The sequence below is a fragment of the Podarcis pityusensis genome, assembly GCF_964106645.2.
Source record: "Podarcis pityusensis genome assembly, chromosome: 9".
Classification (NCBI taxonomy): Eukaryota; Metazoa; Chordata; class Lepidosauria; order Squamata; family Lacertidae; genus Podarcis; species Podarcis pityusensis.
The window spans coordinates 17553611-17576807 of NC_138034.1; the positions used below are offsets into that span (position 1 = coordinate 17553611).

General features: G+C 42.9%; 1 protein-coding gene across 4 annotated transcripts in view; it reads left to right on the forward strand.

Annotated features, from left to right (window-relative positions):
* The window catches only part of CORIN (corin, serine peptidase), a 121052-nt gene that overhangs the window by 21953 nt on the left and 75902 nt on the right, over positions 1–23197 (forward strand). For all 4 annotated transcript variants that reach the window (XM_081019837.1, XM_081019840.1, XM_081019839.1 and 1 more), the window contains exon 4: positions 6194–6404. In XM_081019837.1, coding sequence (XP_080875963.1) covers positions 6194–6404 — 211 coding nt within the window. The remainder of the gene's footprint in view (positions 1–6193; positions 6405–23197) is intronic.

Here is a 23197-nt window from a genome sequence, read left to right on the forward strand (position 1 = left end):
CTATTTTAAAGCATGTAGAAAAACTTCTACCCAATGTCCTGAACTCATCATATTGTGCATCTCTGCTACCAAACACTCAGTGAGGTTAGAGGTGGTTCACAATGTCAGATTCCTTCTTGAGATTGTGTATTGCAGGCACAAGGTTGTGTAGAGCCAGTAGCCATTTCCGAGATTGCAGACAGTTGCTTTCCAGCAACCGTGAAGACAGAGATGGCTACTGATTTCCTACATCCTGATATTTTTTCCACACAGTTTTATACCCACATATATGATTGCCTGGAATAATTTGACAGCATGAAAAAGCCCTTGAAGTGCAACAGAAGTACCATTAAAAGCAATTTCATGTAAAGAACAAGAGCTCCTTTCAGTCTTGAGCCAATAGTGTTGCATCTATAGTTCAACCTGTTTACTTATAATCTTTCACTTTCCTTAATGTTTTATTTTTATTTTTTTGGTGGCTTACTAAGTACATAAATTAAGTGGAATTTAGTTAATTCAGCCTTATAAAATTGTTGACAAAGATTATGGCCTATAGAGTATAAACTCTTATTTGCTGAGAGTTGTGTATGACTGGTTTTTTAAATATAAAAAACCAATTGATTTTTAAAAGACCAATTGTAAGTTTTACATCTCATGAAAGAAAATACTTGCAAATTCAGTGCTGCTGTTCCTCTTGCAGAATGTTTTCTAATCCAGCTGAAGGGGAGGCAGTTTTTGCTAATTTCCTCTCTTGCAGCCTTTGTGCCACTTTCCACATTGCTGGAAAAAGATTTTCAGAGGGCACAGAACTGCAGTGGGGAAATTGCTCCCCCTTCTCTTAGGTTAGTGGACACTTCCATTGGATCACAAGTCCTTCTACAGTTGGAATGGCAGCATTGGTTTTGCTCCATGTCTGGACTAGAGGCTATGATATGAGAGTGCATTTGTGTTCATTTTATAGTACAGTATAGCTTATTGGCTGTCATAACTGATCTAGCAGCCTGTCATGCTTTGTTCTGAAAAAGTGTTTCCAGAAAGAAGCAAATGATATGAAAGAAAATAGTTTCCGATTCCAACAGAGGAACTGAAATGCATACACATTCAAAAATATTTTGGTATTTTTGTAAACACACACCTTTTTAACCAGACACACAGTTTATATGTTAAAAAAATCTGCTCATGGGAAAAGATCATCATTGTGTTTCCATAGAACACATAGGCAGCATAGAAATGCTATAAATAAATTAAAATGAATATAGTCTCAAGTGATTATAGGATATCGCATAATCAAATGGAGCTTTGGGTGGGTTGTACCAAGTGCTGTTCTGGCATTCTTTGTTACTATAATTTTACACCAAAGGGGAAGATAGGCTGACACTAGTGATATAAAAGTTGGTTTAAAATTTACTTTATATATGAAAAAAGTATTTTCAAATAACATCAGGGAGGTGGTGGTTTGGTGAAAAGTTGTGGTGTTGGTTTGATTTTTGCATTATCAGCATGTTAGTCACGTGACACATTATTTGATAATTTGATTGATACTGCAAATCAGAAGACACCTGGATTGTTGGTTGTAGAGACTTTCAGGGGGCTTCTAAACTTAGTATTTCTGCAGGACAGATTCAAGTGCATACTGAAACGTTAGGATTGCACAGTTAAAGAAGATTGGAAAGTGATGGGAAAGTGTATTGAGAAGTGTGAGATGAATAAATTGGAAGACACAAACACCCCACAAGCAAATCAGGATGAATGTTAATTGTCATGTAACTACCCCACAAATCAATCAGAACAAATGCTCAATAAAGAGCAGATATAGTCTTTAGTAAGCTTTATGCAAGCAGGGCTTTTTTTCCAGCCAGAACATGTCAAAACCTGGTTCTGGCACCTCTCAGGTAGGTGCCATTGCTATGATAAGAGATCAAGGGAAGCATTCATGGTGAGTTCCAGTACCTCTTTTTCTAGAAAATATAGGACTTGGTACAACCCATCCAAAGCTCCATTTGATGATGCAATATCCTATAAACTAGAAATATAGCACTGTGTGCAAGCAAATCAGGGTGACTAGTCCCTAAACAGATTGTCTGGAGAAGTTCTTTGGCTGCATCTATACTACAAATATATTCTGGTTTTGTACCAGTTTAGCTATTTGCTACCCAATAATCCTGAGAACGCGGATTAATAATAATCTGGGACGCGGGTGGCGCTGTGGGTAAAACCTCAGTGCCTAGGACTTGCCGATGGACTTGCATGGTCAGCGGTTCGAATCCCCGCGGCGGGGTGAGCTCCCGTCGTTCGGTCCCAGCTCCTGCCCACCTAGCAGTTCGAAAGCACCCCTAAGTGCAAGTAGATAAATAGGTACCGCTTTATAGCGGGAAGGTAAACGGCGTTTCCATGCGCTGCGCTGGTGCTGGCTCACCAGAGCAGCTTCGTCACGCTGGCCACGTGACCCGGAAGTGTCTTCGGACAGCGCTGGCTCCCGGCCTCTTAAGCGAGATGAGCACGCAACCCCAGAGTCGGTCACGACTGGCCCGTACGGGCAGGGGTACCTTTACCTTTACCTAATCCTGAGAACTATAGTTTGGTGAGGACTAAACTGAAAGAGGAATAGATGACATTCCCCTTTCAGAATTGCTGTTTTCACAATTCTGAAGTGAAGAAGGAATGACTATTGGAAAGTAATACTTTTGTCCCTATGAGGCATGTGTACAGTTCATCTTAGCTTCTGGCCAATCATATTTTTGGAAGATCCTAGACCAGAGGATTCCCAATTGTTTCCAATGAGGGTCAGTACAACATGGCTCAGTTTAAGAAATGGAAATTGTGTTTGTGTGTGTAATGCCACATAAAATGTAAGTAATTTATTCCAAAGATTTAGCCACTCCATTATTGAACATTATATAAAATAAATTGGGTTAGCCCCAGAGCTTATTCAGACAGAAGTATCTCCCAGTAGCCTGCAGAATGGGGTTACAGGCTCATTGGATGGAATCAAAACTAATGGGGATAATCCTGTGCACAGTTTTATGTTTATGCAGTATTTCAAGAATGAGCTGGACCAATGTATGCTTGCACCAAGTATGGCATTTCTGGATGTTAATTAGACATGACTGGCAAATGTCCTTTAGACAGTATTCTTTATCTCCTCTGTGTAGTGGTTGTAGAGCCTCAGGTTATGCAGTGGAAATCCCAGCTGCTGTTCTAACCTCTCAAGAGATTTTAAACAGCACATTGCTAGAATATCTTAATTGCCAAAGTGTGGGGCCTTATAGTGGAAGAGGTGGTCTCTAAGAATTTAATTGCAAAAATGTGCAACATATAGTGTGAAATTGGTTGTTTAAATATATTAATAGAGGCAAAACATGTTGCAATAAATATTGTATCCATGTGTTAGGAATAGCATTGGGGAACCCTTGCATTGTAAAATGCAAGGAACTGCAAAAGCTAAGTGATGTTATTATAAGTTGTTTATTTAATTAAGAGACTGTAATATGTTGTGGAAACTTGGACATAAATTAGAGGGAAGATAAAAGAAAGGAACACTGAAAGGAAAATTTAGTTAAGTTGTCACTTAAAAAATAAATAGAATTTATAGATGCTGCGTAAGAAAAACTCTTGAAAGCAATCTGCAACATATGACAAGGATCTGCAACATATGACAACATATGACATATGACATATGTTTAAACCCTGAAATGTTAGATGCTTCTAATTAAAATAAGACAGTACTGCTATACTATTTACCTGGGAGTAAATCCCATTTATTCCAACAGGCCTTACTTCTGAGTAGACATTTATAGAACTGTGCTATCAATGAATTTTTGACATGACCTACAGAGGCACATGTAAGACAGAGGTCAGAAATATGTACAAATACAAGAATTGGAGATGCTAAAAGAAAGCAGAATTTCATAGTCTGAAAACAAATGCTGTCAATAGGTACTCAAAGTAAACAAGATACAGTGGTGCCCCGCAAGACGAATGCCTCGCAAGACGGAAAACCCGCTAGACGAAAGGGTTTTCCGTTTTTGAGTTGCTTCGCAGGACGAATTTCCCTATGGGCTTGCTTCGCAAGACGAAAATGTCTTGCGAGTCTTGAGATTTTTTTTCGCTCCCCCCCCCTTTTCTAAGCCGCTAATCCGCTAATAGCCTTTTAGCAGCTAAGCCGCTAAGCTGATAAGCCTTTAATAGCCGCTAAGCCGCTAATAGGGTTGCTTCGCAAGACGGAAAAACCGCTAGACAAAGACACTCGCGGAACGGATTAATTTCGTCTTGCGAGGCACCACTGTATTTAACACCAGCTCCCACAAGAGGTTGTGAACACTCCTTTCCTCGGATGTTTTTAAGCAGAGGTTGCCATGAATGCTTTAGCGAGATTCCTGCATTGCAGGGGGTTGGAGTAGATGACCCTTGATGTCTTCCAACTCCTAAGATTCTATGAGCAGTGCACTCCTATGTATATCTGCTCATCAAGTGCAGTGGGACTTTCTCCCAGGCATCAGATTACAGTGTGAATCAGACAAGTTCTGACAGATAAGATCAATTTCTGAATTATGAAGGAAGGACTTCATTGGCAAATGACACCAGCTAGGTTAATTAAAATATACCCAGAAACTACAGATCATTATTGGAAATGTAAAATACCGGGGGGGGGGGGATATTCCATATTATGTGGTCATGTACAAAGACCTAGATATTTTGGAATTTAGAATTATCAGAAATAAAAAAAGATAATGGGCTACAACTTCCCAAGAGATCTAATGATAATATTATCTGGATATCCCGCTGAGGGGCATGGAATACCAGTAGATATAGATATGACAACTTATTTGTAAATGGCTGCTATCAACATAATATTTCAGAACTAGAAAAGTGCCACCTCTTTGCTTAACTAAAGCCTGGGATGTGGTGCATATGGTAAAATTAACAAATCTGGTTAAAATGAGAGAGGGTAGACAATGAGAAAATGTTTTATTATAGAAAAATTGAGGTTTTTTTTTATATTGGAACAGTAAAGTGCAAGACTCAGTGAATTCATACTATTTGTTGGGGAAAATTTAAGAGTACAAAGTATAGATGAAATAATTGAGCTGGGGAAGGATTATTACTAGGTTCTTTTTTCCTCTTTAAATGGTTAATGATGTAATTAATTACCAGATATTAAAACTGTATTTATGAATAATATTTTGTGGGAATTGCACAGTATTAATTATAGTTCTATACTACTGTAGCATATTGTACATTTCTGTATTCTTATAAAGAATAATAAATACTCTGAATAAACTAAAATGAAGGAAGAAAGGACCAACCAATGTTAATTTTGAGTCTGCTTAGGCAGGCTGCAATCCAATACACCCATTGAACTCAGTGGCACTTACTTGTGTTGTAAGTAGGGTTGGAAGGCTGGAAAACAAGGAAAATCCCATATTTGGAATTACAAAGAGAGGGATTGAAAAGAAAACTGCTGATATATATTAATACCTTTATGTAAATCCATGGTGTGGCTGAATTTAGTGAACTGGGAAAGCATAGGGCTAGAGAAGGTGTAGAGAACAGCATTCAAATAATGTAGTAGTGATTTGAGCATTTTCCCTTTGACAAAATCAGAAAACATTTGGAACTTTTTAGTTTAGAAAAAAGGTGGCAAAGGAAAAAAATTAGGTAATAAAACTCTTCATAGTGTGGAAAAACTGAATATATGTTTTCTTTCAATTATAATACTAGAAGTCAAGTTCTCCCAATGAAATTAATGTACCAGGACAGACAAATGAAATGACTTCACACAATGCATATTATATTTAATTTATGGAATTCACTGCCATATGATGTGGTGATGTCCAGTGGCCTTGAGGACTTGAAAATAATTTTGGAGAGATTCATAGAGTCTTTATCAATGGTTATTAGGCATTATATGTTCGGATGTAGTAAAATTCTGAATGCCAGCTGTTGAAGGGAAGACAATAGAGGAGGGATGTTGCTCCATGTGCCCAGGGGCAAAACGGGTGTTGGCAGGGTGTAGAGTGGGCAACAGTATATCAAAAAGAAGGAAATGTAAATGAGGTTTGAAGTGAGAAAAACAACAGCAGAGAAAACAAGAAAGTAATGTACTAACAGAAGAGGCAGCTAAATGTCACATATTTATTTGAACTATTCAGCCAATTTTTGCTTTGTAGTATAATAATGTTGTTCATCCCCCACATATGTTCTTGTTTCACAGGTTCCTGCATAAGTATCACCTACAGCCAGTGCCAAATGCTGCCATATAACCACACCACTTTAACACCAGTCCTTTCCATTGTCAAAAGCATTGAAATGGAAAAATTTCTCAAGTTCTTCGGTTATCTCAACCGCCTCAGCTGCTATCAACACATCATGCTGTTCGGCTGTAGCCTTGCTCTTCCTGAGTGCATCAGTGATGGTGATGACAGGTATTTGGGAACTAAAATGGGGTGATTAGAACTAACTACAACCAAATATTGAATCATGGCAATGCAGCCTAGAGTTAAACCATATGGCCTTTTTTATTGAAATAATTTAGCTGTGGATGACAGTCTCCAACAGATTTTTGCCAAGCTAAACGAGCTCAAAGGAACAAGCTGCAATGTATTACTCAGGGACAACTAAATAGTATTCTTATAACAGTTTGAACACATTAACTCTTGTGAATGATTTTGTTATAGATTATGGGCCAGTTGGATGCATCTTAATCCACATTTAATTTAGTGGCAGAATTCAATATGCAGCATTTTGAAATGTCCTGTGAAAGCATTTGTCCTCTTCCCTAGAAAATACAGCTCATCTTAAATGTAAATGAATTCTTACCTATCTGAGGTAGTTTTTGCCTGATGTGTTGTACTTTGAGTAGCTTTATGCAAGGTATACATTCCATTTCTCTCATCAGTACCCCTGCAGCTGAATATTTGGTGGTTTCTATAGTCCTATAGAACCATGCATGTGGTTTTTAGGCTCTGTGGCAAGGTTTAAATGGGGCCAGCTACTGCCATCCCCTCCACACATTATTTCACCCTGAATACCTTACAGGTATTCCAGCCAAAGGTTAAGTTTTCCATCCGTGTAGCCAATGAAGACACAGACTTGTTTGAGGCCAGGCACGGGGAACCCTACTCTTGTTATGTTCACATAATTGTGCTTTTAAGTTTAATAAGGACAACACTCGAAAAATACTGTGTTTTGTGTTGACACCACATAATATTGAAGATTATGATTTCTCAAGTCTTAAGCAGAACTAGCAGGCTTACATTCCTGGATCTACACATTTTGCCACAGTGGGCAGAAGTCTGGACAATTGCTGGAGCGAAGGGAGAGAACAACAGGAGGATGAATGTGAGCCAAGAGGTCACCCACATGTCCTGAGGCTTAGCCTCCACACCTTACTCTCCCCAATTTCTTTTCCTTCCCAGTGCCAGGGAGTCATCTTTGGGAGGCAGGAAAGTGCAGTATGGCCCTTGGCCATGTGCAGAGTGTGCCAGCACCAGCCAATCTCCCCCCTCACCACCGCATAGATGGTTCTCTGAAACTCCTCTCTCCTTTCTCTCCTTTGGCTCACCTCTGCAGCATCCTTGGGCTGCTTCTGACACAGATCTCCCCCACTTTAGCTTGCTGCTGGGCACCTCCCTTTTGTCTGCTACAGCTCCATGCTGTGCCATGGCCCGGGGTGATGGTTGCTCCACCTCTTCCTCTCTTGGTGCTGGGAGGCAAGGAGGCTCAAGTTGTTCCAGCTTTCCTAGGCTTTTGGTTCCATTGGATGCCACCAGGACTTGAGTTCACCAAGCCAGCCCTGTGGTTCATGGGTTATTGAGCCAGGCTGGCCCTGCGAGGGTGGACAACATTCAGTGGGAAAACTCTCCCCTTCTGTCCTGTGCAGGCTTCCCTTTCTTGGTGGTGGTAGTGACAAAGGGATGACGAAGACGGGAAAGACTATTCATGTTTCCCTGCCACCATCACCACTGAGAGAAGGAAGGCCTTCTTTTCTTTGTGTCTTGGGACACAAAGGGGAGAAATACTTTTTTGTGGTTCTGTTAAATGACATTAGGGCAGGGTGCTGTTTGTTTCCCCTCTCACCTGTGGCACGTATCCCCTCTTTCCTCCCCTTGAGCCATGTATGCAGGCTTGCAATCTAAATAGGTGCAGGTAGAAAAGGAAAGAATAAGTGGGTAAGGTGGGACAGCAAGAGAAAATAGATGGCTAAATTTTGATAATTGGAAAAGTTACATGGAAATGGATATTATTTGAGGCACTTGTTAAAGAGCAGAAGGGTTGAATCAAATGATACTCTGGAACCAATGAGTTCCAGAGATAAACTACTGCCAAAGCAAATAGGCAGAGGTATGAGAAAAACAGATGTAATCTTTGATCTAAGTAAGAGATTAGTACCAGAGGAACATACAGCTCTAGGAGGAGTATAAAGATTAAACAAGAAATATTAAAAGGAGCAAGGAGGTTCAAGCATTTAGAAGTACAAAGAAATTTAAGTGAATGTGATGAAGGCAAGAATCCAGTGCAAAGAGAAAAGGAGGAGAAAATCACGATCGTTTTTACAGACAAGAGAGTGAGATGAGCTGCATAGTAAAGGATGATGGATACATGATTTTGAAGGGGCTTTGATCTGCAATGAAAAAGAGACAGTCAAATAATGGTATTGATTCTGGTTACTCTTTGGGCCACCTTAATGTTACAGTCAACAAGCTTCATGCATACTGTGATGGGACGATGAGCTGCTTGTGTGTAAAATCCTAGTCCCTCAGAGTTTGGTCAAGTTTGCAAACCTCTGTCTGTAACGGAGCCCCTTAAACATGGCTCCGTCAGTCGCTGGCAGATTCCGACAGTGGTTGCTTTCGGAATCGCTTCCAACATAAAAGCTCCTTAACGGAAACACGTCTTCTGGACTCTCTGCGTGACAGTTTCCGGCGAGGAGTGGGTGTCCCTACAGGAGGTCCTGAAACCTCCCCACTGTTTTCGCTGGAAGTGTCTCTGAGCCATTCCTCCAGCTCCCTTTCCCTCAGCCCAGCTCCTCTCCCCCTACTGGTTCCCTCTTCAGCTGCTGAGTCTCTCCCAACCTGTGTGAGCCCTTTCACTTCCCTTCCTTCCGATGGCAGTTCCCTGACATCCACCTCCCCTCCAGGGCCCCCTTCATCCCCTCTCGCCCCCTCCTCTACGGGCGGTGAGGAGGCAAAACCCCGGAATGAACTTCCTTCATCTTCCGATGTCCCGAACACTTCTCTCCACCTGTTGCGGTTCCTGGTCTCGAAGTACTCCTCCTCCTCAGAGTCCATCTCCCCTTCCCCTTCCGATTCCGAGAATCCTTCCAACTCCTCCTCCTCATCGGTGGTCCCAAAGTATTCCCTCCGGAACCTCTCCACAGGCTGAGGTTTCCTTGGGAACCTTTGATGGAACGTTTCTATCAATACCTCGTCATTGATATCTTCTGCCATTACCCAAGTGTTTTCTGACTCCGGTTCTCCTTCCCACGCTACCAAATACTCCACCTGATCCCCCTTCCATCTGGCGTCGAGGATTTCTGCCACATGGCTGCTGCATTCCCTTTCTTCTATGACCGGTCCCCGAGTGGCCATCCCTTCTCGTCCCCCCTCATACGGTGACAGTAACGACCTGTGAAATACTGGGTGCAGTTTCATGTGGTTGGGTAACCGGAGCCTGAAAGCCACTGGGTTGACCTGTTGAATGACCTCAAAGGGACCCAATCTCCTGGGTCTTAATTTCTTACAACCTCCTTTGAACGGCAACCCTTGGGTTGACAGCCACACCCTATCTCCCACCCTTATGGTTTCACCTTCCCTTCGGTTCTTGTCTGCCTGCCTCTTGTATTCTTCCTTCGCCCTTTCTAAGTTGAGTTGGAGCTGACGATGGATTGCTTCCATTTCTTCTACAAAATGCTCGGCTGCCGGGACACCCCATCTGTCCCCTTCTCCCCCTGGGAAAGCCCTGGGATGACACCCATAATTAGCCAAGAAGGGGCTCATCCCTGTGGACACATTCTCGGCATTGTTGTAGGCAAATTCCGCCAGCGCCAACTTTTCTACCCAGTCATTCTCTCTGTCATTGACATAACACCTCAGGTATTGCTGGAGGACCCCGTTTGCTCTTTCCGCCTGCCCGTTGGTTTCAGGGTGCCGGGCAGTCGAAAAGTTGACCTCCACCTGCAGTAAGCTCATGAGCTTCCTCCAGAACCTGGAAGTAAATTGTTTTCCTCGGTCTGAGACCACCCTCAATGGCACCCCGTGCAACCTAAAAATGTGTTCTACAAATAACTTCGCTGTCTCTTCCGCCGTGACTGCATGCGAGCAGGCTACAAAGTGGCACATCTTTGTTAGTAGGTCTACCACCACCATGATGGCTGTTTTCCCCTTGGATTTCGGCAGATCAGTCATAAAATCTATCGACACTGCCTCCCAAGGTCGTTCTGGGGTTGGTAAGGGTTCTAATAGCCCCGCCGGTGCCCGCCTCTCCCCTTTGGCTCGCTGGCATTGCTCACACCCTCTTACATACTCCCGTACATCTTCCCTCACCTTAGGCCACCAAAATTCCCTGGTGACCAACCACATGGTTTTGTGTTGTCCAAAATGCCCCGCCGTGGGGCTGTCGTGCAACTGCTTGAGTACCCTCCCCCTTAAGTCTCCTTCAGGGATATACAGTGCCCCTTTGTAATACAAAGCTCCATTTCTTTCCTCGAAACCCCCTGGTTCCTCTCCCTCACCCCTAAGACCTCTGAGCTTATTCTGGGCGTATTCATCATTCTCTGTTTCCTCTACCAGTTCTCTTTGTCCCACCAATGCCGCCCCACACACCCAGCGGTCCTCTGGAATGACATGTCTCTCTTCGGGTGCTCCCTCCTCCTCCAAATATTCAGGTTTGCGTGAGAGAGCGTCCGCCCTAATGTTCTCTGGGCCTGGCACGTAACAAATCTCAAAGTTAAATTTGGAGAACTCCTGGGCCCATCTCACTTGCCGTTGGTTGAGCACTCGTGCCGTCCTCCAATACTCTAGGTTCTTGTGGTCAGTGCACACTTGCACCTTATGTTGTGCGCCAATTAGTAGGTGCCTCCATCTCCGGAACGCCTCATGAATGGCTAGTAGTTCTCGGTCATACACCGTGTAGTTCCTCTCGGATTTGTTCAGCTTTCGCGAAAAAAAGGCACACGGTCTCCACTCTGACTCCTCCTTCCCTGGCTGCAGAAGCACCGCCCCAATCGCTCTGTCTGATGCGTCAGTTTCCACTCTCATCGGTTTTTGTAAATCCACATGCAGGAGTTGTTGTTCCGAGGCGAAGGCCCTTTTTAGTTCCTCAAATGCTCGCTCCGCCTCCTCAGTCCAAACGAACTTCTTCTTACTGCTGAGACAGTCCGTAATGGGCGCCGTCAGGTGGGCAAAGTTTCGGATGAACTTACGATAGAAGTTCCCAAATCCTAGGAACCTCTGCACATCCTTCCTTGTTTTGGGTGTTTTCCATTCCAGCACCGCCTGGACCTTGCCGGGATCCATGGCCAATCCCTTGTCTGACAGGCGATACCCCAGGAATTCCACCTCCTTGGTATGAAACTGACACTTCTCCAGTTTCACCCACAGCTGGTTGGCTTGCAGCCTGCTCAACACTTCTCTGACGTCTCTCACATGCTGCTCCTCATTCTCAGAATACACCAACACGTCGTCTAAGAAGGCCACACAATTCTTGTAAAGCAAAGGCCCCAGGACGTGGTTCATAAACGATTGAAAGCACGCGGAGCCTCCTTGTAGGCCGAAGGGCATAACTAAATATTCAAATGCCCCCAAAGGGGTGAACATGGTGGTTTTCCATTCATCCCCCTTCCTTATTCGTATCAGGTTGTACGCCCCCCTTAGGTCCAGTTTAGTAAAAATCTTTCCCTTCCTGACCCTTGTCAAAATGTCGTCAATCCTGGGCATAGGGAAAGCCACTGGTTCTGACACTGCATTTAAGGCCCTGAAGTCACACACAAGCCTCGGCTTGTTCGTGTTTTTTTTATCCACAAAAAACACTGGGCTGCCCCCCACCGCCCTGGACTCTCTGATGAACCCTCTCTTCAGGTTCTTGTCAATGAACTCTCTTAGCTCCTGCATCTCTCTGTCTGACATGGCGTACAGCTTGCCTACAGGGAGCTGTGCCCCAGGGAGTAAATTGATTTGACAGTCAAAGGGTCTATGCGGGGGTAATTGGTCAGCTTCCCTTTCGCTGAAGACGTCGCGGAGATCTGCGTATTGTCGTGGTACCTTCACGTTCTCCGTTACTTCAGTCCCTGCTAGGGTGGCTTGCGCCCCTGCCAAACCCTTTCCCTCTTTGCAGTGTTCTAAGCAATGTGCTGAACCAAAAGAAACCACTCTCTGATGCCAGCCCACCAGCGGATCATGTAACGCTAGCCAGCTCATCCCCAATATAATGGGAGCTCCTCCCAAGGTGGCCACATTAAACGCTATCAGTTCGGTGTGCCTTGCCACCTTCATTATCATTGGGACGGTCTGCAAGCTGACTTCTCCTCCCAACAGCTCCCTGCCATCGATCGTGGTCACCTGCAGGGGGTTGCTTAAAGGGATCGTCTGTATCTGGTGTTCAGCTGCAAACTCTTTGCTCATGAAATTGCAGGAGCTGCCTGAGTCCAACAGCGCCTTTATCTTTAGAGGGTGTCCGTTTGGCAGCTCTAGCGCCACTTCTATCACTAGGGCGGGTTTAGGAGGTTCTGGCGTGGGCACTTTCACTGCTCTTTGGCCTGACTGCTGTGCCCCGACGGTGGCAGCCAGGCGTTGGCTTTTACTTGCTTCGGTATTTCTTCCTCTCTTCCCTCCACAGCTCCTACCATCCCTTGCCATTCCTTCCTCTGGGGGCAGACTCTGGCAAAGTGACCTGGCTGTTGGCAGAGATAGCATTTCCGGGCGCCTTTTCCCTCCTTCTTTCCCCCCTCACTGGGCTTTGAAACTGCGCGCGCGCGCGCTGTTCCGATTTCCATCGGCTCTGCCGGCGGGAAAGTTGGCTCTGGAATGTCTGGAATGCGGAACTCCTTCCAACGTTCCCCCTTCCCTTCCCACCTCTCCAATGCTCTCGCCTCCTGGCGCGCTCCTATGGTCAGCGCTGATTTGGTCAGCTGGTCCATAGACTCCGCCCTGGGCGCCCGGGAAAGTTCGTCTTTCACAGCCGAAGAAAGCCCTTCTTCAAAAAGCATTTGAATGGGTTCCGCCGATAGATCCCACCCCAATTTATGGATCAACATGGTGAATTCAGTCCAGTACTCACGGACAGATCGGCTCCCCTGTTTGCAAGCCATTAACTGTCTGCGGACCACTCCCTGTTCAATATCGCTGGAAAACATCAGATCCATGGCGCGAAAGAACTTCATCGTGTCCTTTAGGACGTCACTATTCGCTGCCATCAGGGGTCTAACCCAGTCTCTCGCCCCCTTTTCAAGATGCCCAATCACGAAAGCCACTCTTGATTCCTTGTCAGGGAATTCATCAAACTGCAGATTGAGGGCATATTGCATCTCTGTCCGAAAGCCATGATAGTCTTTGGGCTCCCCCCCAAACTTCTGCACCAATCCTGGTACCTTTCTGACGAGCTGGGTGTCTTTCCCCTTTTTGTCTGCATCCTGAGCCCTCCTCTCCTCAAGCCTCGCCGTCTGCAGCGCTAGCTGGACCTCCAACACCCGGTACCTTTCTTCCAGGCTTAGACCCGCTCCAGCTCCTGCTTCTCCGGTTCCGGCTGGGTTGCTCATGATGCCTTCTCCTGCACAAGCTGCTCACGAAGACTGTCGGAATGCTGTGATGGGACGATGAGCTGCTTGTGTGTAAAATCCTAGTCCCTCAGAGTTTGGTCAAGTTTGCAAACCTCTGTCTGTAACGGAGCCCCTTAAACATGGCTCCGTCAGTCGCTGGCAGATTCCGACAGTGGTTGCTTTCGGAATCGCTTCCAACATAAAAGCTCCTTAACGGAAACACGTCTTCTGGACTCTCTGCGTGACAGTTTCCGGCGAGGAGTGGGTGTCCCTACAGGAGGTCCTGAAACCTCCCCACTGTTTTCGCTGGAAGTGTCTCTGAGCCATTCCTCCAGCTCCCTTTCCCTCAGCCCAGCTCCTCTCCCCCTACTGGTTCCCTCTTCAGCTGCTGAGTCTCTCCCAACCTGTGTGAGCCCTTTCACTTCCCTTCCTTCCGATGGCAGTTCCCTGACACATACCTATAGACTCGGAAACTTTTTCTAAGGAAGTCTAGCAATGTATCCACTGCACCACACTAGCAAACCTAATTCATCAAAATCCAGTCAACCTTATTCCCTATTTATTCCCTATTTAGGCTGCAGTTACCTGCAGGTTTCCAAATCAGGGTGCTGGCTGCTTTTCTTATTTCAAGGCTATTAAAATTATATTTAAATAAGCTAAAATAAATAAATGTTAATGATTATAGTTTTCCACGTTGTGAATTTTAGTTGCTGCAGGTGTGCTGGTATATCTGAGTGGAAATCAGTTCAGAGTGAAGAAATATCTTCATTCACAGAGTGATTAGCATTGATTCACACATAATGTTTCCATGTGATTACACACTAAATCATATGCAGTGCTCATCTGTGCAATGTCGGTGATTGCTTAAAGATGGCAAATACAGGTACATAGGTGTATCATATAAAACCACATTTGACAGCCCTCCATGCCACCATTAGCTCCTGTGGTACTGAGATCCACTAATCATGATTGATCACTGGACCTAATGGTCAGGGGTCCCTTTACCTTTTTATACCCAAGTGATGATGCCCTCTCCGTGTGGCAGCTGTGGAAAAATATATAGTCTGCCTACATGGAATATGATTGCTTTGTTTTTCTTCAAATCGTATAAATCTTGTGTATCATGTATTTGGGTGAATAGTAACAATTACCAGAACTCGTTTCCCATGTCCAAGCCTTTTTGTGATTTATATTTATGTGTGTGTATTTTGTTTTAGTGCATTAGCAGTTGAACACTTCTTTGTTGCACCACTCCAGTATGGGAGTGCTCATCAAGACATGAAAAAGAAGTGGCAGATACTAGCAAAGTCACCCTCCCCCACTTGCCCAAAGCAATGTCCCATCATTTTATGAGGTTAATTCATTTAGTTGTTTAAAGGCATGTTTGGGGCTTCCTGTCACTGTTCATCTACACAATCCCTAATATACCTTACGTTGTAACAAAATGAAGAGATAGTAAGGTATTTTATTCCATATTTTTCTTAAAATACTCTTGCAATTTTTTGACATAAAATACCTAAATGTTCACCTAGTTGCCAAACATTTGGAGTCTGATTATATTTGGTTTCAGTTTTTTTATACTAGACAATTACTTAATTGTTGTATTTAGTAATTGTATTCAGTAAATACTGCTTACCTCCTTTGGGGACAGCGGCACAGCATGGTGAGCCACAGGGAGAGGGCATTCCATCACTGACATGGCTGGCTGATGTCATCATTGGCCTCAGCTGGCTGCAGGGGCACTTGGAATTCCCTGCTCAATTTTATTTGAATTGGCCGATCATGGCCTTTGAAGGGAGGAGACAAGACCCTTTAAAGGCTGGACACACTGGTAGTGGGCAGCATACTCACCCCATATGTCTGGTCTGCCTGGAGGTAGGTGAGCAGCACACATGTATGGCATATATAATTTTTTTATATATATTTCGACTGCGTCAGACCAACATGGCTACCTACCCGAATCATTGCTGTGGAGCTAATTGATCATTGTCTTCAGGGCCAGGAAGGAATTTGCCTGTGGACCTATTGAGCCTATCTGGGTGTTTTGTCTTTCTCATAGCAATTGTCACAACTTTGGCGGAAAAAGACATTGGGTTGGATCCATAGTCTAAGTGTTGGGGTGGGGAGTGGAGCCTCATCCACTCCTAGGTCAGGATCAAAATGCAGGGTACCCCAGTAAAGGAGTCTAGAGGGAGAGTTGTATCTGGTGGTCTAGACACCCTACTGGCAGCCTGGTGGGACTCCTCATTTGGGGAGATACCTGAACCCGGGCTCAACCCTGAAGGAGTAACCAATCAGGATATGCCCACTTGGAAGTAACCTCCAGTTCAGTGGAGCTTAATCCCAGATAAGTATGCATGGCAGGGATGCAGAACTTGTGACTCTCCTAAAGCTGTTGGATTCTAACTCCCATCCCAACTTGAATCATCCTGGCCTATTGGCAGAAATGAAAGGAGTTGTAGTTGAAGAACATCAATGATGTATAGGATTGCAGGCTCAATAAATGAATTACTTTTACAGTAAAGAAAGCTCTTGATATCACTTAGTACTGTGAAGTACTAAACCTATGAGTGCTGAAGGGACAGAAGGAAATCACACCAAAGGTATAGCTATTAATAGCTACTAGAATTTAATAGCTGGGAATTTCGTTATGTGTCAAATGAAGAGTGGTAAGAAAGCAGAGGGCTAAGTGATAAGGGCAGCTGACAAGGAGATGAGTGAAAAGAAAACAATTGTTCTTAAGATATGAGGGAATTTGTGGAACACTAATTATGATTGGCAAGTATTAACATATGTATTGTCAAGTGTAAAAACAGTCTAATTTTGACATCTGGTTCAATTATTTAATCTTGATTTTTTAAATATAAAAATGTGTTCTCTGTTATAATTAAGTATTTCTTTTGGCATTAGAAATCTGAAACATTTATTGTTTTTATAGCATGATATTAAGCACATGTTCCAGGAGTTTTATTGTCCAAATCACAAGCAGAAAGGTTTGGTCAGGACACATAAAACACCTTTCCTCTATTGTTACAGAGGAAACATGAGTTCCAGCACCTATTACAAGGTTGGAGAGGAACATGAATAGTCAAACAGAAGAGGAAAAGAGCATCTAGGTGTGTGTCTCTAGAAATAAATGAGTGGGCCTGGGCAAGCTCTCTATTAATAATAATAATAATAATAATAATAATAATAATAATAATAACAACAACAACAACAGTAGTAGTAGTAGTAATAAATTTAATTTTACTGATAATTCTAGTCACTGGAAGTGTCTGTAGAAAGAATAGCTCTGACTAAATGGAGTTAAGAAACCAATGCATTTCATTTGACACAGCAGGTGGAAAGTGTTTTTTGTGGGGTCGGGGGGAGGCCAACTTCAGTCAGCCAGGTGTGTTTCAAACTACATTAACTATATTTGAGAGGTCAGGATGAGCTAGTCTGATATGCATATTTCCTGCAGAGTGCACCTGGCAATTCTGCCTTTAAATAGACCCCTTGATTACAAGGTTATCACTGCTGATTGGTGTAAATGTTTTTATGAGATAATGCAGGCCAGTAAATCTTCCATTTTGTATTGCAACTGATTAGGGACTAGGGAGCAAATGTTATAAAAAAGCAAGCTCTGCTAGAAAGGATTTAAGTACATGCTTCATGGAAATGAAACGGCGGGTGCGGGTGGGGGGGGGCTGCTCTGTGAACAAACTGCACTATGCTGTGCCACAGATCCAAACTTGCTTGTGGCCTGTGCCTGGAAGAAAAACATCAACATGAAGCAGTCATCTCAACCATTCCAGTGGGCACATAGCACTTTCATGCGGATGATTGCCAGAAACCCAGTGATTTTATGTGGGCTGGTGGAAGGCCCGACTGGAGGACTGTGGTGGCTATGCCTATGCAGAAGGAATGCGAAGCAAAATTTCTAGCCTTGAGGCCGCATTCCATAATGGCTTTTCTGAGAACTGCAGTGAACTGGTATCTGGATAAGTAGGTGTCATCCTTATGAATGAGTAGTGGACCTTCAGAAAGGCAGGGACCGTTCCCTAATGTGGCTCCTGTCCCTAACTGATTTGTCTTGGAGGACCGTATCTATCGTGGCTGGCATTTAAAGGGTCTTGACTCCTCCCGCCAAATGCCATGATCGGCCAATTCAAACAACATTTAATAGGCTGTCCTGAAAGGCCCACAGTCAGCCAAGGCTACATGGGTGACGGAATGCCCTCTCCCCCCACCTCAGCTCACTGAGGCTATACAATGTCGCAACCACCACTGTCCCTGAAGAATGAACTTTCTGTTGGTGGATATTTGAGGGGAGGCTAGTTGATGAAAGGTAAGCTGTATTCCTTCCTCTGCAGTGAACTTTGAGGTGAGCTGGTGGAAAAGAGAACCGGTAATAGAATCACTCCCTCTCCTCGTCCCTGATCCCCATCTATTCCAGAGTAGGGATGGGGCAGAAATTCAATTACGTTTGCATTTAAAGTCAAATTTATCAATTTTGTACTTTCTGAAACATATGAAAACTGAAACGTAGTCATTCTTTGAAATGCACTTCTCCAACCGACCAATGTTTACAAAAATGCATATATTAGCCACCCAGAGTTGCTGGGGCAGATGGGGTTGTTGTTGTTTTTTTTACAAATAATAAAATTCCATTAGGAGAAATGTGTACCAAAGTGGCTAAGAATTTCATGAGATTTTTTAAAAAGAAATTTTGCAAATTTCCGCAGAAATGTGGAGAACCAAATTTAAGATTGGAAAAATGAGAAACTGAAAGAACCAAAACTGAAAGAACTTGCCACCCTTATTTCAGAGTACCCAGTGAGCTTTTTACAGATAATTTCCATGCTGCTCTTGTGGATGTGACAGCATGCACATAATTAATAGACAGGAAATCATTAGGGCCGAGGTATTTTTTGAGAAAGCTCATGTGGTACAGCTCTGGTTCATAGCCCAATGCTCCTGACCCAAGTCTGATATTCAGTCCACTGAACTACATTGTACTTTATGAAAGTACTATAAGTATGAAAGTTTTTTGTAAGTATGAAAGAGTTACAGAAAACACAGACCAGAATTGATGGCATTCTGAAATACTTTTCTCTTGTACAGAAAAACTATGATAGGGCAGCTATTCCTGATAATTCTTCTGGTTAGAGTCAGCTTCTGAATATTAGAAATGTATTTTCTATGTCCTAACACCTGGCTTTCTGCAATTAACTTGATTCCTCTTAAATACGAGGACAGAAAACACTCAATGAGCCGTCATGAGGTCATTTGGCTGAGAAGCAGACAATGATAACTGGTGGCACTCTTTTAGTTATTAAACTCTGAACAAATGGCAGTAATTAGTGTTAACTATGTTCAGTTTGAACAAGAAATTACTTCAGGTATTTAGGAATGTCAACACAGTACGGCTTTAAAAACTCTTGTCCAGACTTAACAGCAGGCTTCTCCTAAACTTTCAAGCTGTGAAATATGAACCACATTTTACACACCCTTTCATACACTGAAATACTATCTACTATCTGATATGCGCATCAAACATATCCCCTCTATTTTTCATCTGTTTCTGTCCAGAATTTGCTGCTTGTAGTGTTGTCAACTTCAGTTAGCAGCCTCATTCTCATAGTATATGTTTCAACTGATTTAAGCTGTGTACACACCACACTTTTAAAGCACATTTGAAACACATCCTTCCCCCCAAATAATTCTGAGCACTGTAGTTTACCCCTTCCAAGCAACCCTTCACAACCTTCAGAGCTCAGAATCCTCTGAGGGAAATAATGTGTGTAGGAGTGGGGTTCATGCTTGCTTGTTCAGCCCCAAGCAATCTGCATACAGTAGGTGTAAAAGGTTTTTTTTTCATGTACAGTGCATACAGTTGTATGCACATATGGTATTCCATGTGATTGGAAACCCTACATGATCTTGAATCCAGTCCTTTTAAGCACCTGCCGAATGCATGGAAGTTGATGGCAAGGGCCAGAAGATCCCACTGGGCATCATTGCACATGCAGAACACACAAGGATAATGATAGTCAAACTGAGACTATTTCCCCATCAAGATAACATTCTTGTGACAATGTTTATGATGGAATGAGCTGTGTGAAAATGTGTTACGAGAATAGTGCATTACGGTTATACTATACCAATGTTGGATACGAAAGAGCAAACATTTCAGATAAAGAACAGTTAGTCTACTACCGTTTTGGAGACCTTGGATGATCAAGCATTTTAGGTAGTGTTCCAAAACCATAGAGCAATTTACTCTTAATTATCATTGGATAATACGGGTTACAAGATACCACAGGAGTCATCCTATAAATATCCTTCTTTCACTTTAGGGCAGTGATGGCCAAACATGGTCCTCCAGCTGTTTTGGAACTACAATTCCCATCATCCCTAGCTAACAGGACCAGTGGTCCGGGATGATGGGAATTGTAGTCCCAAAACAGCTGGAGGGCCAAGTTTGGCCATCACTGCTTTAGGGTCTAAAGATTGCACTAGTGGTGCATACCTGTCATGCGCTCCAGGTGCTCGAAGTGTGTGTATGAGTGAAAGCAAGACCTCTTGTGTGATACATCCTTGGCATATTATTTTATTTTAGCATAAGTGCAGTATCCCCAGGGTCTGGATTGAGCAGCACATGGTGCTTGCCTGAACAGTCTTCAGGTGATCTTTCACACATCTAGTGCATTCATGCTTCCATCCACATGACACTGTCAGGGGCAGGATCATGGTCTAGAATAGATCAGGAAGAAAACTGATTTCAGAGAACAATGCTGGCAGGTAGCTGCTTTTTCTGTAGCATTCCACAGGAGGGTTTCATAGGAATTTTATCATAGGAATCATTGTGGAACTGATCTTCAGGCAGGGAAAATATCCTGCATTAATGGGTTCCATTTTGGAATGTGCAAAAGATAAGCCACACAGATTTTATGTCTGATAAGCCACACAGATAAGCGACACAGATTTGATTTGATTTTTAAAATCACAGCTGATTTTATCTCATGATCCAAAGAAATTTAGTCAGGGAATACAAGGACTCATGCTGTGTTACATTATCCTATGTCCCACGATGGCTTTAAAAAAACAACACATAAATGGTAGCACTCATTTATTTTTAACATCTGGTATATAAAGATTAATCAAAATGTAGATGCTTAACCATAATATCATTGTTGACAGGGGGAACAAATAGGCCTGTATTAAATTTGATCACTGCTTCATATTTATTTGTTTTACTGAGCTTAAAGGACCAAATGTAGTTGTGGCAAGTGTTGTGGTAAATGGTATGGAATAGAATTAGCGTTTTCTTGGTTGCTTCCAGACCATAAACTTGGCCAATCTATCTAAGTATCATAAATTTCTCCTTTTATGAGCCCAGTCATTTCTAAATTATTATCAAGTTGTTAGTATAACCCATGTGAGCATACTGCTGCAAAAGAGACTGATTTATAATAGTTATGCTTGAACTAATTTGCTGAATCTTCCTCCTACACACATAGGTTTTCATTTAGAAAATCTAAACTTATCACTGTGTGGATGTGAGCATTGAAACATTAACTCAGTTGATAAAGTGGAGTGGAAAACAAAGCAATGTCACAAAGCTACAAAGGACCACCCATCCAGAATCCCTGTTCAAATCTAGAAGAGAAAAACACACCAATCCAATAAATGAATTCCAGTTGTGCAGCTTCCCACTCAAAGAATGAATTTATACAACAAAAGAGCCACATGGATTTGTTTACATTTTTAATATTCAGTGTATTTAGTGGGTTTCTAACTGTGTGCATTAAAAGCAACATGGTGGAAAACCATAGTTTTATTGGATCATTTATTGGAATTTTTGTATTCTGATCTATGGAGTTGAAAAGTCCTTCTGTACCACCCAGAATGAATGAAGGGCCTTCTGTTTTTATTTTATTTTTAAATGTATATTATTTTTACTGAAGTGTTTGCCTCTACTGATTTTTATGAGAACCAAGTGAACTGTTATCAATTTAGTCTTCTGCATTAGTGGAAAAAGTCTCCCCTTTTGAAATAGGTTTGTTGTGTAATTATTATTCTATTTGTGAAGTATTAGTTTTTTGTTTTTTAAAAAAGAAGTATGTTTTACATATTTTAAATTAAATGCTTTCTCAAGTTAATTGAAATCCTGTTTATATAATACTGTTATGGGTTTGCAGGGGGCCAAGGATCCCTTAAAAGTTCTGGGTGCCAGGTTCTCCTCATTATTTCTGAAATTAGCATATTAGGAAAGGTGGGGTTTGATCAATGGATTTAGCAAGGCTTTAAAAAGTAGGTCAAGCCAGCTTCCTCAGGAGATTGTCTGAGAGAGGTGCCATCAAGGAACAAAACAGGTGATAGCAGAGGCAATGCCCTGACAAAAGGGACATTCAGTGTCAGACAAGAAGGGGGAGGGAGGGAAGGTTGCCAGCGTTACAAGGGGCATGGTGTCACCACAGGAAAAAGTGTCCTTTTTGCACGAGGCTTGAGTTGAATTTTAGCAAGGGTTTTTGGGAGAAAGAAGGGTGGGGCTAGAGGCCATGAGGGCTGAGGAACATACAAGCTGTGTGGAGGAGACACAGAGATAGTGTTTTGGCTACTTTTGAATCCTATGCTGTGCTCCTGTGGGGAGCAAGCCCCTCATAAGATGCAGTGCTCAGAACCCTCTCTACATCCAGACTTGGTTGTAAATATGTATAAATAAACTATATTCTTCACTGTGCCTCATTTTCCCCAAAGGAAACATAAACTCTGGTTAAGTGCCGAGACCCCTGGAAGGTGGCCGGTAACAATATTAAAAGCCCTTTATGCACAACATTAGTGAAATTATCACATATCAGAAAGATGATGGGTTTATCTTGAGCCTTGCCTAGTACTAATCTCTGACAGCAGCTTACTTGATACTTGGAAAGGGAGCCCTCACATTCCAAAATAGTATCTTTCACCACTATTTTGTGATGTGATGAAAGACAGAAACGTTGCAGAACTATGTAAAATGTCTCTGCCAGTAGCAGATGCAATACCAACAATAAATGACTTGCAACTTCTCCCACTGACAAGGGCAGCTAGCTATCAGTATATACCCACATTGCTGCCTGCATGCTGTCCTGCCAATTAAAGCCCTGTTATCTGAGCCAGTAACACCTTTTCAGAACAAGTCACTCAATAACTCTTTTCCTGTTTGTGAGGGAGCTTTATTTTTGGAGAGTCAAAGACCTCAGAATATTTTGGAGCCTGTCAGTGTGTAATGTGCAGTTCTGAGGTAGGTCCTGGAAGCCACAGAAGGAAACTAGGCAAGACATGTGACGAAGGTCATAACCCTTGCTGGGCAAACAGATTGTCCTGGGAAACATGGATATAGCTGTTGCTGTCTGAAGGGCCTTATGCTGCAGCTAGGCCCCATTACAGTCATCTGAAAGAATACCATAAGAAACATCTTTTCCATAGCAAGTTATCTCC